At 48.4% G+C, this 16,376-nt stretch overlaps 1 protein-coding gene across 2 annotated transcripts in view; it reads right to left on the bottom strand.

Annotated features, from left to right (window-relative positions):
• Positions 1 to 16,376, bottom strand: part of LOC106568583 (sorting nexin-30) — an 83,621-nt gene that overhangs the window by 40,309 nt on the left and 26,936 nt on the right. For both annotated transcript variants that reach the window (XM_045692691.2, XM_045692692.2), the window contains exons 2-4: positions 13,132 to 13,320; positions 6,130 to 6,240; positions 4,253 to 4,411 (exon numbers count right to left, since the gene is read on the bottom strand). In XM_045692691.2, coding sequence (XP_045548647.2) covers positions 4,253 to 4,411; positions 6,130 to 6,240; positions 13,132 to 13,320 — 459 coding nt within the window. The remainder of the gene's footprint in view (positions 1 to 4,252; positions 4,412 to 6,129; positions 6,241 to 13,131; positions 13,321 to 16,376) is intronic.

Genomic DNA, 16,376 nt, shown 5'->3' with positions numbered 1-16,376 from the left:
TGGTTAGAGTGTAGAGGAGGCAGGTAGACTAGTGGTTAGAGTGTAGGGGTGGCAGGTAGACTAGTGGTTAGAGTGTAGAGGCGGCAGGTAGCCTAGTGGTTAGAGTGTAGAGGTGACAGGTAGCCTAGTGGTTAGAGTGTAGAGGTGGCAGGTAGCCTAGTGGTTAGAGTGTAGAGGTGGCAGGTAGCCTAGTGGTTAGAGTGTAGGGGAGGCAGGTAGCCTAGTGGTTAGAGTGGAGGGGTGGCAGGTAGCCTAGTGGTTAGAGTGTAGAGGTGGCAGGTAGCCTAGTGGTTAGAGTGTAGAGGAGGCAGGTAGCCTAGTGGTTAGAGTGTAGAGGAGGCAGGTAGTCTAGTGGTTAGAGTGTAGAGGAGGCAGGTAGTCTAGTGGTTAGAGTGTAGAGGAGGCAGGTAGCCTAGTGGTTAGAGTGTAGAGGAGGCAGGTAGCCTAGTGGTTAGAGTGTAGAGGAGGCAGGTAGCCTAGTGGTTAGAGTGGAGAGGAGGCAGGTAGACTAGTGGTTAGAGTGTAGAGGAGGCAGGTAGCCTAGTGGTTAGAGTGTAGAGGAGGCAGGTAGCCTAGTGGTTAGAGTGTAGAGGAGGCAGGTAGCCTAGTGGTTAGAGTGTAGAGGTGGCAGGTAGCATAGTGGTTAGAGTGTAGAGGTGGCAGGTAGCCTAGTGGTTAGAGTGTAGAGGAGGCAGGTAGCCTAGTGGTTAGAGTGTAGAGGAGGCAGGTAGTCTAGTGGTTAGAGTGTAGAGGAGGTAGGTAGCCTAGTGGTTAGAGTGGAGAGGAGGCAGGTAGCCTAGTGGTTAGAGTGGAGAGGAGGCAGGTAGCCTAGTGGTTAGAGTGTAGAGGAGGCAGGTAGCCTAGTGGTTAGAGTGTAGAGGAGGCAGGCAGCCTAGTGGTTAGAGTGTAGAGGAGGCAGGTAGCCTAGTGGTTAGAGTGTAGAGGAGGCAGGTAGCCTAGTGGTTAGAGTGTAGAGGAGGCAGGTAGCCTAGTGGTTAGAGTGTAGGTGTGGCAGGTAGCCTAGTGGTTAGAGTGTAGAGGAGGCAGGTAGCCTAGTGGTTAGAGTGGAGGTACGGCAGGTAGCCTAGTGGTTAGAGTGTAGGGGAGGCAGGTAACCTGGTGGTTAGAGTGTAGGGGAGGCAGGTAGCCTGGTGGTTAGAGTGTAGGGGAGGCAGGTAGCCTGGTGGTTAGAGTGTAGGGGAGGCAGGTAACCTAGTGGTTTGAGTGGAGGGGTGGCAGGTAGCCTAGTGGTTAGAGTGTAGAGGAGGCAGGTAGTCTAGTGGTTAGAGTGTAGAGGAGGCAGGTAGCCTAGTGGTTAGAGTGTAGAGGAGGCAGGTAGCCTAGTGGTTAGAGTGTAGAGGTGGCAGGTAGCCTAGTGGTTTGAGTGTAGAGGAGGCAGGTAGCCTAGTGGTTAGAGTGTAGAGGTGGCAGGTATCCTAGTGGTTAGAGTGTAGAGGAGGCAGGTAGCCTAGTGGTTAGAGTGTAGAGGAGGCAGGTAGTCTAGTGGTTAGAGTGTAGAGGAGGCAGGTAGCCTAGTGGTTAGTATGTGTAGACCATGTATCTGATGCTGTCTGGACAGTGAAACAGCACCTCTCTGTCTCAGTATGTGTAGACCATGTATCTGATGCTGTCTGGACAGTGAAACAGCATCTCTCTGTCTCAGTATGTGTAGACCATGTATCTGATGCTGTCTGGACAGTGAAACAGCATCTCTCTGTCTCAGTATGTGTAGACCATGTATCTGATTCTGTCTGGACAGTGAAACAGCATCTCTCTGTCTCAGTATGTGTAGACCATGTATCTGATGCTGTCTGGACAGTGAAACAGCATCTCTCTGTCTCAGTATGTGTAGACCATTTATCTGATGCTGTCTGGACAGTGAAACAGCACCTCTCTGTCTCAGTATGTGTAGACCATGTATCTGATGCTGTCTAGACAGTGAAACAGCATCTCTCTGTCTCAGTATGTGTAGACCATGTATCTGATGCTGTCTGGACAGTGAAACAGCATCTCTCTGTCTCAGTATGTGTAGACCATGTATCTGATGCTGTCTGGACAGTGAAACAGCATCTCTCTGTCTCAGTATGTGTAGACCATGTATCTGATGCTGTCTGGACAGTGAAACAGCATCTCTCTGTCTCAGTATGTGTAGACCATGTATCTGATGCTGTCTGGACAGTGAAACAGCACCTCTCTGTCTCAGTATGTGTAGACCATGTATCTGATGCTGTCTGGACAGTGAAACAGCACCTCTCTGTCTCAGTATGTGTAGACCATGTATCTGATGCTGTCTGGACAGTGAAACAGCACCTCTCTGTCTCAGTATGTGTAGACCATGTATCTGATGCTGTCTGGACAGTGAAACATCACCTCTCTGTCTCAGTATGTGTAGACCATGTATCTGATGCTGTCTGGACAGTGTAACAGCACCTCTCTGTCTCAGTATGTGTAGACCATGTATCTGATGCTGTCTGGACAGTGAAACATCACCTCTCTGTCTCAGTATGTGTAGACCATGTATCTGATGCTGTCTGGACAGTGAAACAGCACCTCTCTGTCTCAGTATGTGTAGACTATGTATCTGATGCTGTCTGGACCAAAATAATATGGCATGTTGTGACCGTAGCATTTGATTGATTGATGCCAGAAAACATTTGGCCTCCCTTGATACATTTGTTAAAATACAATAATGGGTTGTCCTGGTGCAGCAAAACACCCCCCAAGGGAGGCCAGGTTGGATTTGGCTTCACACCAATCAAATCTAGCAAAACGCCCCCCAAGGGAGGCCAGGTTGGATTTGGCTTCACACCAATCAAATCTAGCAAAACGCCCCCCAAGGGAGGCCAGGTTGGATTTGGCTTCACACCAATAAAATCTAGCAAAACGCCCCCCAAGGGAGGCCAGGTTGGATTTGGCTTCACACCAATCAAATCCTAAACATAATTTAATTTTTTCTGGTCTGCTTGTGTTGATGTCCTGCAGTAGCTAGCTAACTAAATAGGCCCTTTTCTTAAGCCATGGACGGAGATTGGGATTTAGACTTGATATTTGTACAAGGTCTCTTTAAAACATCAGGTTTGTGATAACAACATGCAAGAGATCAGTCATTATTCATTCATTGCTGTGATCATTGATCTCCTGAAGAAGCTATCCCTCTTCCTTTCGCTCTGTGCCCCAGAATATTTGTATGTGTTTTTCAAGTTACCAGGTTATTAACTAGCTAGTCAATGGGGTAACAGGACTGAACAAAGTGTCAACAAATGGTTAACAACTTTGACGCGTAAGTAGTTTCAGAACGGCCCACGACATGGTTTATGAATGTGAAATGAGGTGCAGGCGATCCCGCTATAGGAAGATAAAATGCTGTGCTGGTAATACGGGTCAGATGTTTCAACATGGTTTATGAATGTGAAATGAGGTGCAGGCGATCCCGCTATAGGAAGATAAAATGCTGGTAATACGGGTCAGATGTTTCAACATGGTTTATGAATGTGAAATGAGGTGCAGGCGATCCCGCTATAGGAAGATAAAATGCTGTGCTGGTAATACGGGTCAGATGTTTCAACATGGTTTATGAATGTGAAATGAGGTGCAGGCGATCCCGCTATAGGAAGATAAAATGCTGTGCTGGTAATACGGGTCAGATGTTTCAACATGGTTTATGAATGTGAAATGAGGTGCAGGCGATCCCGCTATAGGAAGATAAAATGCTGTGCTGGTAATACGGGTCAGATGTTTCAACATGGTTTATGAATGTGAAATGAGGTGCAGGCGATCCCGCTATAGGAAGATAAAATGCTGTGCTGGTAATACGGGTCAGATGTTTCAACATGGTTTATGAATGTGAAATGAGGTGCAGGCGATCTCGCTATAGGAAGATAAAATGCTGTGCTGGTAATACGGGGTCAGATGTTTCAACATGGTTTGTGAATGACGCTAACAAATCTGCTTGTTTCTCAGAAACAAAAAGCCAAGCCTGATCATTACAACAATTATTACCTGGGAGATGTTTTTCATAGTCGCACAGTGCACCCAAATTAAAACGTCCCGTCAACAGCAAAATATTTTATTGCATTTTAGAGCTCTGACTGCAGGTATTTACTTAGAAAGTAACTACAAATATTCAAATGTATATAAAAAAAATATCACAAAAAAATGGCACTATTGACATTGTTGAAAAATCATCACATTGCTATTTCCAAATACCCCGGGATAGAGTATATACGGTATACCGCCCAAGCCGATAACATACCTTAGCAGAGAGGAAGGCATTGAAGTGTTCGTTGAACGACAGGACAGGATGGTCAGCCACTCTCTTCAGGAACTTATCCAGAGCCTTCCTTCTCGTCTCAACAAACTCCTCAGAGAACCGGTCAACCACCCCCTTCATCACAAACTTCTCTGGGAGGGGCTGGAGGGGGCAGAGAGAGAGAGAGAGAGAGAGAGAGAGAGAGAGAGAGAGAGAGAGAGGGGGGGGGGGAGAGAGAGAGGGGGGGGAGAGGGGAAGAGAGAGAGAGAGAGAGAGAGAGAGAGAGAGAGAGGGGAAGAGAGAGAGAGAGAGAGAGAGAGAGAGAGAGGGGGGGAAGAGAGAGAGAGAGAGAGAGAGAGGGGGGGAAGAGAGAGAGAGAGAGAGAGAGACAGAGAGAGAGAGAGAGAGAGAGAGGAAGAGAGAGAGAGGGGGGGAGAGAGAGAGAGAGAGAGACAGAGAGAGAGAGAGAGAGAGAGAGAGAGAGGGGGGGGGGGGGAGAGAGAGGGAAGAGAGAGTCAACCAAGAGGAATAAGACTTTGGTTTTCCGAGTTGGGGTTCAGATCCTACCAGTTACGCTTGTACATAACTTACTGGTATGAGATGTGTAGTCTAGGGTTAGGGGTCAGGGTTAACCTACTGGTATGAGATGTGTAGTCTAGGGTCAGGGGTCAGGGTTAACCTACTGGTATGAGATGTGTAGTCTAGGGTCAGGGGTCAGGGTTAACCTACTGGTATGAGATGTGTAGTCTAAAGTCAGGGGTCAGGGTTAACCTACTGGTATGAGATGTGTAGTCTAGGGTCAGGGGTCAGGGTTAACCTACTGGTATGAGATGTGTAGTCTAGGGTTAGGGGTCAGGGTCAGGGTTAACCTACTGGTATGGGATGTGTAGTCTAGGGTCAGGGGTCAGGGTTAACCTACTGGTATGAGATGTGTAGTCTAGGGTTAGGGGTCAGGGTTAACCTACTGGTATGAGATGTGTAGTCTAGGGTTAGGGGTTAGGGGTCAGGGTTAACCTACTGGTATGAGATGTGTAGTCTAGGGTCAGGGGTCAGGGTTAACTTACTGGTATGAGATGTGTAGTCTAGGGTTAGGGGTCAGGGTTAACCTACTGGTATGGGATGTGTAGTCTAGGGTTAGGGGTCAGGGTTAACCTACTGGTATGGGATGTGTAGTCTAGGGTTAGGGGTCAGGGTTAACCTACTGGTATGAGATGTGTAGTCTAAAGTCAGGGGTCAGGGTTAACCTACTGGTATGAGATGTGTAGTCTAGGGTTAGGGGTCAGGGGTCAGGGTTAACCTACTGGTATGAGATGTGTAGTCTAGGGTTAGGGGTCAGGGTTAACCTACTGGTATGGGATGTGTAGTCTAGGGTTAGGGGTCAGGGGTCAGGGTTAACCTACTGGTATGAGATGTGTAGTCTAGGGTCAGGGGTCAGGGTTAACCTACTGGTATGAGATGTGTAGTCTAGGGTTAGGGGTCAGGGTTAACCTACTGGTATGAGATGTGTAGTCTAGGGTTAGGGGTTAGGGGTCAGGGTTAACCTACTGGTATGAGATGTGTAGTCTAGGGTCAGGGGTCAGGGTTAACTTACTGGTATGAGATGTGTAGTCTAGGGTTAGGGGTCAGGGTTAACCTACTGGTATGGGATGTGTAGTCTAGGGTTAGGGGTCAGGGTTAACCTACTGGTATGGGATGTGTAGTCTAGGGTTAGGGGTCAGGGTTAACCTACTGGTATGAGATGTGTAGTCTAAAGTCAGGGGTCAGGGTTAACCTACTGGTATGAGATGTGTAGTCTAGGGTTAGGGGTCAGGGGTCAGGGATAACCTACTGGTATGAGATGTGTAGTCTAGGGTTAGGGGTCAGGGTCAGGGTTAACCTACTGGTATGAGGTGTGTGGGCTGAGTGTCCTCCAGCTTGGTCCTGAGCCAGTCAAAGTCCTGGTAGCGCCTCCTGACAGAGTACTCTGGTAGGTCAAACTCCACCCGCGTTGTCTGGAGAGAGAGAGAGAAAGAGAGGGTTACACTGGGTTACCTAACCCTTAACCTATTAACCAATGCCATTCATTGACTCCAGCTCAGCGTTCAACACCACAGTGCCCTCAAAGCTCATCACCAAGCTAAGGACCCTGGGACTAAACACCTCCCTCTGAAACTGGATCCTGGACTTCCTGACGGGACACCCCCAGGTGGTGAGGGTAGGTAGCAACACATCCGCCACACTGATCCTCAACACGGGGGCCCCTCTGGGGGGCGTGCTAAGTCCCCTCCTGTACTCCCTGTTCACTCATGACTGCCTGGCCAGGCACAACTCCAACACAATCATTAAGTTTGCCGATGACAACAGTGGTAGGCCTGATCACCGACAACGATGAGGAGGTCAGGAGGTCAGAGACCTGGATGTGTGGTGCAAGGACAACAACCTCTTCCTCAATGAGATCAAGACAAAGGAGATGATTTTGGACAACAGGAAAAGGAAGACAGAGCACGCCCCCATTCTCATCAACGGGGCTGTAGTGGAGCAGGTCGAGAGCTTCAAATTCCTTTGTGTCCACATCACCAACAAACTAACATGGTCCAAGCACACCAAGACAGTCGTGAAGAGGGCACGACAACACCTATTCCCCCTCAGGAGACTGAAAAGATTTGGCATGGGTCCTCAGATCCTCAAAAGATTTTATAGCTGCACCATCGAGAGCATCCTGACGGGTAGCGGTACTGGAGCGCCAAGTCTTGGTCCAAGAGGCTTCTAAACAGCTTCTACCCCCAAGCCATAAGACTCCTGAACAGCTAATCAAATGGCTACCCAGACTATTTGCATTGCCCCCCCCCCCTGCCCCCACGCTGCTGCTACTCTCTGTTATTATCTTTGCATAGTCACGTTAATAACTCCACCTAGTACATGTACATATCCACTCTTCTGGGAAGGCTTTCCACTAGATGTTGGAACATTGCTGTTATAACAGCCTCCACTCTTCTGGGAAGGCTTTCCACTAGATGTTGGAACATTGCTGCTATAACAGCCTCCAGTCTTCTGGGAAGGCTTTCCACTAGATGTTGGAACATTGCTGCTATAACAGCCTCCACTCTTCTGGGAAGGCTTTCCACTAGATGTTGGAACGTTGTTGTGGAGACTTGCTTCCATTCAGCCACAAGAGCATTAGTGAGATCGGGCACTGATGCTGTGCGATTAGGCCTGGCTCGCAGTCAGCGTTCCAATTCAACCCAAAGGTGTTCGATGGGGTTCAGGTCAGGGCTTGTGCAGGCCAGTCAAGTTCTTCCACACTGATCTCAACAAACGTGCTTTGTGCACGGGGGCATTGTCATGTTGAAACAGGAAAGGGCCTTCCCCAAACTGTTGCCACAAAGTTGGAAGTACAGAATCATCTAGAATGTCATTGTATGATGTAGCGTTATGATTTCCCTTCATTGGAACTAAGGGGCCTGAACCATGAAACACAGCCCCAGACCATTATTCCTCCTCCACCAAACTTTACAGTTGGCACTATGCGTTGGGGCAGGTAGCGTTCTCCTGGCATCTGCCAAACCAAGATTCATCCGTTGGACTGCCAGATGGTGAAGCGTGATTCATCATCCAAGATAATTTGTTTCCGCTGCTCCAGAGTCCAATGGAGGTGAGCTTTACACCACTCCAGCCGATTCTTGGCATTGCGCATTGTGATCTTAGGCTTGTGTGCAGCTGCTCGGCCATGGAAACTCATTTCATGAAGCTCTTGATGTACAGTTCTTGTTCTGACGTTGCTTCCAGAGGCAGTTTGGTAGTGAGTGTTGCAACCCGAAGACAGATGATTTCTACGCACTACTGTGCACTTCAGCACTCGGGGGTCCCGTTTTGTGAGCTTGTGTGGCCTACCACTTCACAGCTGAGCCATTGTGACTATCGGGTTCTTGGTCACCTCCCTGACCAAGGCCCTTCTCCCCAATTGCTCAGTTCAGCCGGGCGGCCAGCTCTAGAAAGTGTCTTGGTGGTTCCAAACTTCTTCCATTTAAGAATGATGGAGGTCACTGTGTTCTTGGATTCGACATTTTGAACATTGAGATATTAAAGACATGATAGATCAGACGCATAGTATATTAAGGAGTGAAAGAGACTGGGTCGCTGTAGAAAGACAGATAGCTGTGGAATGTGTTGGGTGGACAAGAGGAGAGCAATGTGTTGATACAGTGGAGACAGATGGACATCTGTGGATTAGATGAAGGAGGGGTTGAGGTCAGAAGGTGAGGACAGATTCTCATCTGGGAGTAATAAAGGTTTGGTATCCTGTTACCCTCTTTATTCTCTTCCTGTAAAACCATAAGATGTAACCATTGGAGAGAAGGAGGAGGGTCTTAAGTGGGATATATATTTACAGTTGAAGTCGGAAGTTTACATACACTTAGGTTGGAGTCCTTAAAAACTGTTTTTCAACCACTCCACACATTTCTTGTTAACAAACTATAGTTATGCAAGTCGGACAAAAGTAATTTTTTCAACAATTGTTTACAGACAGATTATTTCACTTATAATTCACTGTATCACAATTCCACTGGGTCAGAAGTTTACATACACTAAGTTGACTCTGCCTTTAAACAGCTTGGAAAATTCCAGAAAATGATGTCATGGCTTTAGAAGCTTCTGATCATTTGGGTCAATTGGAGGTGTACCTGTGGATGTATTTCAAGACCTACCTTCAAACTCAGTGCCTCTTTGCTTGACATCATGGGAAAGATGTAAAGAAATCAGCCAAGACCTCAGAGAAAAAAAATTGTAGACCTCCACAAGTCTGGTTTGTCCTTGGGAGCAAATGCCTGAAGGTACCACGTTCATCTGTACAAACAATAGTACGCAAGTTTAAACACCATGGCACCATGCAGCCGTCATACCGCTCAGGAAGGAGACACGTTCTGTCTCCTAGAGATGAACGTACTTTGGTAAGAAAAATGCAAATCAATCCCAGAACAGCAGCAAAGGACCTTGTGAAGATGCTGGAGGAAACGGGTACAAAAGTATCTATATCCACATTAAAACGAGTCCTATATCGACATAACCTGAAAGGCCGCTCAGCAAGGAAGAAGCCACTGCTCCAAAACCACCATCAAAAAGCCAGACTACGGTTTGCAACTGCACATGGGGACAAAGATCGTACTTTTTGGAGAAATGTCCTCTGCTCTGATGAAACAAAAATAGAACTGTTTGGCCATAATGACCATCGTTATGTTTGGAGGAAAAAGGGGGAGGCTAGCAAGCCGAAGAACACCATCCCAACTGTGAAGCACGGGGGTTGCAGCATCATGTTGTGGGGGTGCTTTGCTGCAGGAGGGACTGGTGCACTTCACAAAATAGATGGCATCATGAGGGAGGAAAATGATGTGGATATAGTAAAGCAACATCTCAAGACATCAGTCAGGAAGTTAAAGCTTGGTCACAAATGGGTCTTCCAAATGAACAATGACCCCAAGCATACTTCCAAAGTTGTGGCAAAATGGCTTAAGGACAAAAAAGTCAAGGTATTGGAGTGGCCATCACAAAGCCCTGATCTCAAACCTATAGAAATGTTGTGGGCAGAACTGAAAAAGCGTGTGTGAGCAAGGAGGCCTACAAACCTGACTCAGTTACACCAGCTCTGTCAGGAGGAATGGGCCAAAATTCACCTAACTTATTGTGGGAAGCTTGTGGAAGGATACCCTAAATGGATGAGTCGGTCAGTCTATTGGATGAGTCGGTCAGTCTATTGGATGAGTCGGTCGGATGAGTCGGTCGGTCTATTGGATGAGTCGGTCGGTCTATTGGATGAGTTGGATGAGTCGGTCAGTCTATTGGATGAGTCGGTCGGATGAGTCGGTCGGTCTACTGGATGAGTCGGTCGGTCTACTGGATGAGTCGGTCGGTCTACTGGATGAGTCGGTCAGTCTATTGAATGAGTCGGTCTATTGGATGAGTTGGATGAGTCGGTCAGTCTATTGGATGAGTCGGTCGGTTTACTGGATGAGTCGGTCGGTCTATTGGATGAGTCGGTCAGTCTATTGGATGAGTTGGTCGGATGAGTCGGTCGGTCTACTGGATGAATCGGTCAGTCTACTGGATGAATCGGTCAGTCTACTGGATGAGTCGGTCAGTCTACTGGATGAGTCGGTCAGTCTACTGGATGAGTCGGTCAGTCTACTGGATGAGTCGGTCAGTCTACTGGATGAGTCGGTCAGTCTACTGGATGAGTCGGTCGGTCTACTGGATGAGTCGGTCGGTCTACTGGATGAGTCGGTCGGTCTACTGGATGAGCCGGTCGGTCTATTGGATGAGCCGGTCGGTCTATTGGATGAGTTGGTCGGATGAGCCGGTCGGTCTATTGGATGAGCCGGTCGGTCTATTGGATGAGTTGGTCGGATGAGCCGGTCGGTCTATTGGATGAGTCGGTCGGTCTATTGGATGAGCCGGTCGGTCTATTGGATGAGTCGGTCGGTCTATTGGATGAGTCGGTCGGTCTATTGGATGAGTCGGTCGGTCTATTGGATGAGCCGGTCGGATGAGTCGGTCGGTCTATTGGATGAGTCGGTCGGTCTATTGGATGAGTCGGTCGGTCTATTGGATGAGTCGGTCGGATGAGCCGGTCGGTCTATTGGATGAGTCGGTCGGTCTATTGGATGAGCCGGTCGGTCTATTGGATGAGTCGGTCGGTCTATTGGATGAGTCGGTCGGTCTATTGGATGAGTCGGTCGGTCTATTGGATGAGCCGGTCGGATGAGCCGGTCGGTCTATTGGATGAGTCGGTCGGTCTATTGGATGAGCCGGTCGGTCTATTGGATGAGTCGGTCGGATGAGCCGGTCGGTCTATTGGATGAGTCGGTCGGTCTATTGGATGAGCCGGTCGGTCTATTGGATGAGTCGGTCGGTCTATTGGATGAGTCGGTCGGTCTATTGGATGAGTCGGTCGGTCTATTGGATGAGTCGGTCGGTCTATTGGATGAGCCGGTCGGATGAGCCGGTCGGTCTATTGGATGAGTCGGTCGGTCTATTGGATGAGCCGGTCGGTCTATTGGATGAGTTGGATGGTCTATTGGATGAGCCGGTCGGTCTATTGGATGAGCCGGTCGGTCTATTGGATGAGCCGGTCGGTCTATTGGATGAGTCGGTCGGTCTATTGGATGAGCCGGTCGGTCTATTGGATGAGTTGGATGGTCTATTGGATGAGCCGGTCGGTCTATTGGATGAGCCGGTCGGATGAGTCGGTCGGTCTATTGGATGAGTCGGTCGGTCTATTGGATGAGTCGGTCGGTCTATTGGATGAGTCGGTCGGTCTATTGGATGAGTCGGTCGGTCTATTGGATGAGCCGGTCGGTCTATTGGATGAGTCGGTCGGTCTATTGGATGAGCCGGTCGGTCTATTGGATGAGCCGGTCGGTCTATTGGATGAGCCGGTCGGTCTATTGGATGAGCCGGTCGGTCTATTGGATGAGCCGGTCGGTCTACTGGATGAGTCGGTCGGTCTATTGGATGAGTCGGTCGGTCTATTGGATGAGTCGGTCGGTCTATTGGATGAGTCGGTCGGTCTATTGGATGAGCCGGTCGGATGAGCCGGTCGGTCTATTGGATGAGTCGGTCGGTCTATTGGATGAGCCGGTCGGTCTATTGGATGAGTCGGTCGGATGAGCCGGTCGGTCTATTGGATGAGTCGGTCGGTCTATTGGATGAGCCGGTCGGTCTATTGGATGAGTCGGTCGGTCTATTGGATGAGTCGGTCGGTCTATTGGATGAGTCGGTCGGTCTATTGGATGAGCCGGTCGGATGAGCCGGTCGGTCTATTGGATGAGTCGGTCGGTCTATTGGATGAGCCGGTCGGTCTATTGGATGAGTTGGATGGTCTATTGGATGAGTCGGTCGGTCTATTGGATGAGCCGGTCGGATGAGCCGGTCGGTCTATTGGATGAGCCGGTCGGTCTATTGGATGAGTCGGTCGGTCTATTGGATGAGCCGGTCGGTCTATTGGATGAGTTGGATGGTCTATTGGATGAGTCGGTCGGTCTATTGGATGAGCCGGTCGGATGAGCCGGTCGGTCTATTGGATGAGTCGGTCGGTCTATTGGATGAGTCGGTCGGTCTATTGGATGAGTCGGTCGGTCTATTGGATGAGCCGGTCGGATGAGTCGGTCGGTCTATTGGATGAGTCGGTCGGTCTATTGGATGAGCCGGTCGGTCTATTGGATGAGCCGGTCGGTCTATTGGATGAGTCGGTCGGTCTATTGGATGAGTCGGTCGGTCTATTGGATGAGCCGGTCGGTCTATTGGATGAGTTGGATGGTCGGTCTATTTGATGACAATATAAAAACACAGAATTCTAATTGCAAGAATGCTCACTGAATGTAAGGGGCATGTTCTGTACTACACTGAACAAAAATAAACCCCAAAAAACATGCAACAACTTCAAAGATTTTACTGAGTTACAGTTCACATGGTAGAGAAATTAACATTCCATTCTCTGGCAACAGCTCTGGTGGACATTCCTGCAGTCAGCATGCCAATTGCACTCTCCTTCTAAACTTCAGACATCTGTGGCATTGTGTTGTGTGATAAAACTTCTCATTTTTGAGTGGCCTTTTATTGTCCCCAGCACAAGGTCCACCTGTGTGATGATCATGCTGTTTAATCAGCTTCTTGATATGCCACACCTGTCAGGTGGATGGATTATCTTGGCAAAGGAGAAATGCTCACTAACAGGGGATATAAACAAATTTGTGCACTAAATGTGCGTAATGGAACATTTCGGGGATATTTTATTTCAGCTCGTAAAACATGGGACCAACACTTTACATGTTGCGTTTATTTTTGTGCAGTATACCATGCTTCCATCCACATTACAGGTAGTATTTTCCACATCTCCTGGGTGGACCTACCTTAGTGGTGACCTTGTAGGTGATGTAAGTCTCCATAGTGGAGACGTGTTTCTTCGGATCGTCGACGGTAACAAAGAGGTCACGTGTTTCTCCCTCCAGGTCGTCATCCAGCTGCAGCCGGTTCAGGAGGGAAGATGAGGAGGCGGGACTAGATGTCTCCACCGGCGTCCCATTGGGCAGACTCAGATCCTAGAAGCAGAAAACAAGTAAATAGCAACATAATTAGTACTGGATGTGTCCCAAAATGGCACCCTATGGGCCCTGGTCAAAAGTAGTGCCCTACCGTTTTACAGGCCACAGTTGCTATGCGAATAACCTCCGCTGTAACCTAGCCCATTTGCTTCCGTTTGGTTCCTGGTGAAGACACCCCAGTCTTCCAGATGTTAGTTCATAGGTTTCTATTATTATCCACTTGTGTTTTACAGACCGGTGCTGCCAGCTTGAGGAGAGGCTGAGCCCAGCCAGGAGGGATGCATCCCAAATGGCACCCTTTATTAAAGCACTAATTTAGGCCAGAGCCTCAAACGTAGAGCAATATATAGGGAATAGGGTGGCATTGGAGCCGCAGACCAATCAGCAGGCAGGCAGCTAACAGGAAAACAATCACCAGTACTGACCACCTGGCTAGCGTTTTGGTACTGACCACCTGGCTAGCGTTTTGGTACTGACCACCTGGCTAGCGTTTTGGTACTGACCACCTGGCTAGCGTTTTGGTACTGACCACCTGGCTAGCGTTTTGGTACTGACCACCTGGTTAACATTTTGGTACTGACCACCTGGTTAACGTTTTGGTACTGACCACCTGGCTAACGTTTTGGTACTGACCATCTACATAGCAGCCTCACATGAAGCTCTCTCCCTCTCCTCTCAATATGCACAGCACCCTAAACACTGTGCATCCCAAATGGTACCCTATTCCCTTTATAGTGCACTACTTTTGGCCAGGGCCCATAGCACTATATAGGGAATAGGGAGCCTGGTCATGGCGCCAGCGATAACAGCCCCCTCCCAGAGCTTTAGGACAGCAGCTTACGATGTGCTCCAGTGTCCCTCACTTGGAGCATAGCGGACATGCAGGAGTTTCCACTTTGCCCCAGCAGAACAGGTTTGATGAGCTGGGTAGGACATGCACCACCTGGATCAAGAATTTAATGCGGTGTGGTTCTGCCTGCCTACAAACCTTTCCTGTCCACCGCCTGCTGCCACCTCATCCAGGCACCTTGCTGTCTCATTCCCACTGCTCTGCTGAACTTCTCCTCTTTCACAGCTGCTGATCTTCCTCTCAAAGTTTTCAACAGTGGAGATGGGGACTTCATGGATGAACAGAGGCCAGAGTATTCTTGGGAGGATGCCATTCTGATACATCCATGCTTTTAACTTGCCGGCCATTCCTGACCGGTCAACCTCTCTCAGCTAGCTCTCCAGGTCCTGATACCGTAAATTCCAGACTATAAGCCGCAACTTTTTTCCCAGGCTTTGAACCTCGCGGCTTAAACAATGACGCGGCTAATATATGGATTTTTCCCGCTTTCAATTTTTTCTGTGACGTGCTCAGTTTTTTGGCGGCATGAAGCTTTCATTAGACCAATGAAATTGCCGAACGGGTTAAGGTCAAACAACTTTTTACTTTACTGTTTAGATTAAATCGAGCGCTCTCAAACTTCCCATTATTCTGATTACGGTAGTCATTTTGTCACCCTCATCATGGCAAAGACACGGAGAAATGCATATGATGCAGCTTTCAAGTTGAAGGCGATTGATCTGGCTGTTGGAAAAGGAAATAGAGCTGCTGCACGGGAGCTTGGTCTTAATGAGTCGATGATAAGACGTTGGAAACAGCAGCGTGAGGAATTGACTCAGTGCAAAAAGACAACTAAAGCTTACTGCTCATTTTTTATTTTTTGTTACAAGCCGTGTTTCGTTAAAGCCTGTGTAAAGTTAATTTGTTTCAATGTACCGGTAGGCACCTGCGGCTTATAGACATGTGCGGCTTATTTATGTTCAAAATATATATATTTTTTTTATTCAGTGGGTGCGGCTTATATTCAGGTGCGCTTAATAGTCCGGAAATGACGGTAGTTGGTCTGGATTTATGTTATGTCCTTCAGGCTGCTGTTAAAACACCTTGCCAAGGCTCTGAACTGGCTAAACCGAGACGGTGGGGATCAGTGTCCCTGCAAAGTGGAATCTGTCTACGACCTTGCCCTTCTTCAACACCATCAACCTTGATTTTGTTGGCTTCAAGATCATTCTCGGCCATCCAGTCAGCTTCTCCAACCCTTGCAGAATTCACCTGCTTCCTGGCACTGACTCTGTGGTGACTGGCAGGTTGTCCATAAAAGGCTCCGATTGGTGGTTGTCGCACCCAAGACTTGGTTCGGGGCCCCTGGCAATCAGCTTCAGCAGACTTCATAATCATGTTAATAGCCAGGGAAAACAGGACCACAGGGATGATGTAGCCTGTGATAATTCCCACCTCCAGGCTGTGCCACTCTGATGTTACTGACCCTGATGAGGTCTGCCACTTTGTCTGGGACGTGGTGTTTTGTCATTGTAGTCTGCAACAGCTTGTGAGGGATCGATCCGTAGGTGTTGGTCAAGGTCAAGCCAGAGCACTGCCAGGTTTGGTTCGGGGGCCCCGGCACTCAGCTTCAGAAGACTTGTTACCTCGACTAACCGGTGTCCCCGCACATTGACTCTGTACCGGTACCCCCTGTATATAGCCTCACGTGTACTATTTTACTGCTGCTGTTTAATAATTTTTTACTTCACACTTTTTTTCTTCTTAAAACTTATTAAAGTATTGTTGGTTAAAAGGGCTTGTAAGTAAGCATTACACCTGTTGTATTCGGCGCATGTGACTAATAAAATGTGATTTGATTTGTTCATCACCAGGGCAACAGGATCCCTTGTTCTCTCGCGCTTCTCTGATGAGCTGGGTCACCACACAGTGTGCTCCAAACACCCAGGTACTTTTGGGATGCTTCCCTTTTGGACCCATCTGTCGATGTAGCAGTTCTCAGAGAGGAAGTCTGCCAGCTGCCTGGATACAATGCTGAATAAATTCTTCCCTTGGACAATTAGCAAGGAGATAATCCTGAATTGGTCGATTCTCTCAGAATCTTCTTCCTTCGGGATCTAAACTCCTTCGGTGAATCTCCACTGCTGTGCAACCTTGCCTCTCCACCAGATGACCTTAAATATCTGCCAGAGCCGCTTGAGTAACACAGGGCAGTACTTGTAGA

This window comes from Salmo salar, chromosome 13, assembly GCF_965601325.2.
Source record: "Salmo salar chromosome 13, fSalSal1, whole genome shotgun sequence".
NCBI classification, from domain to species: domain Eukaryota; kingdom Metazoa; phylum Chordata; class Actinopteri; order Salmoniformes; family Salmonidae; genus Salmo; species Salmo salar.
This window is presented reverse-complemented; position numbering and strand designations above follow the sequence as displayed.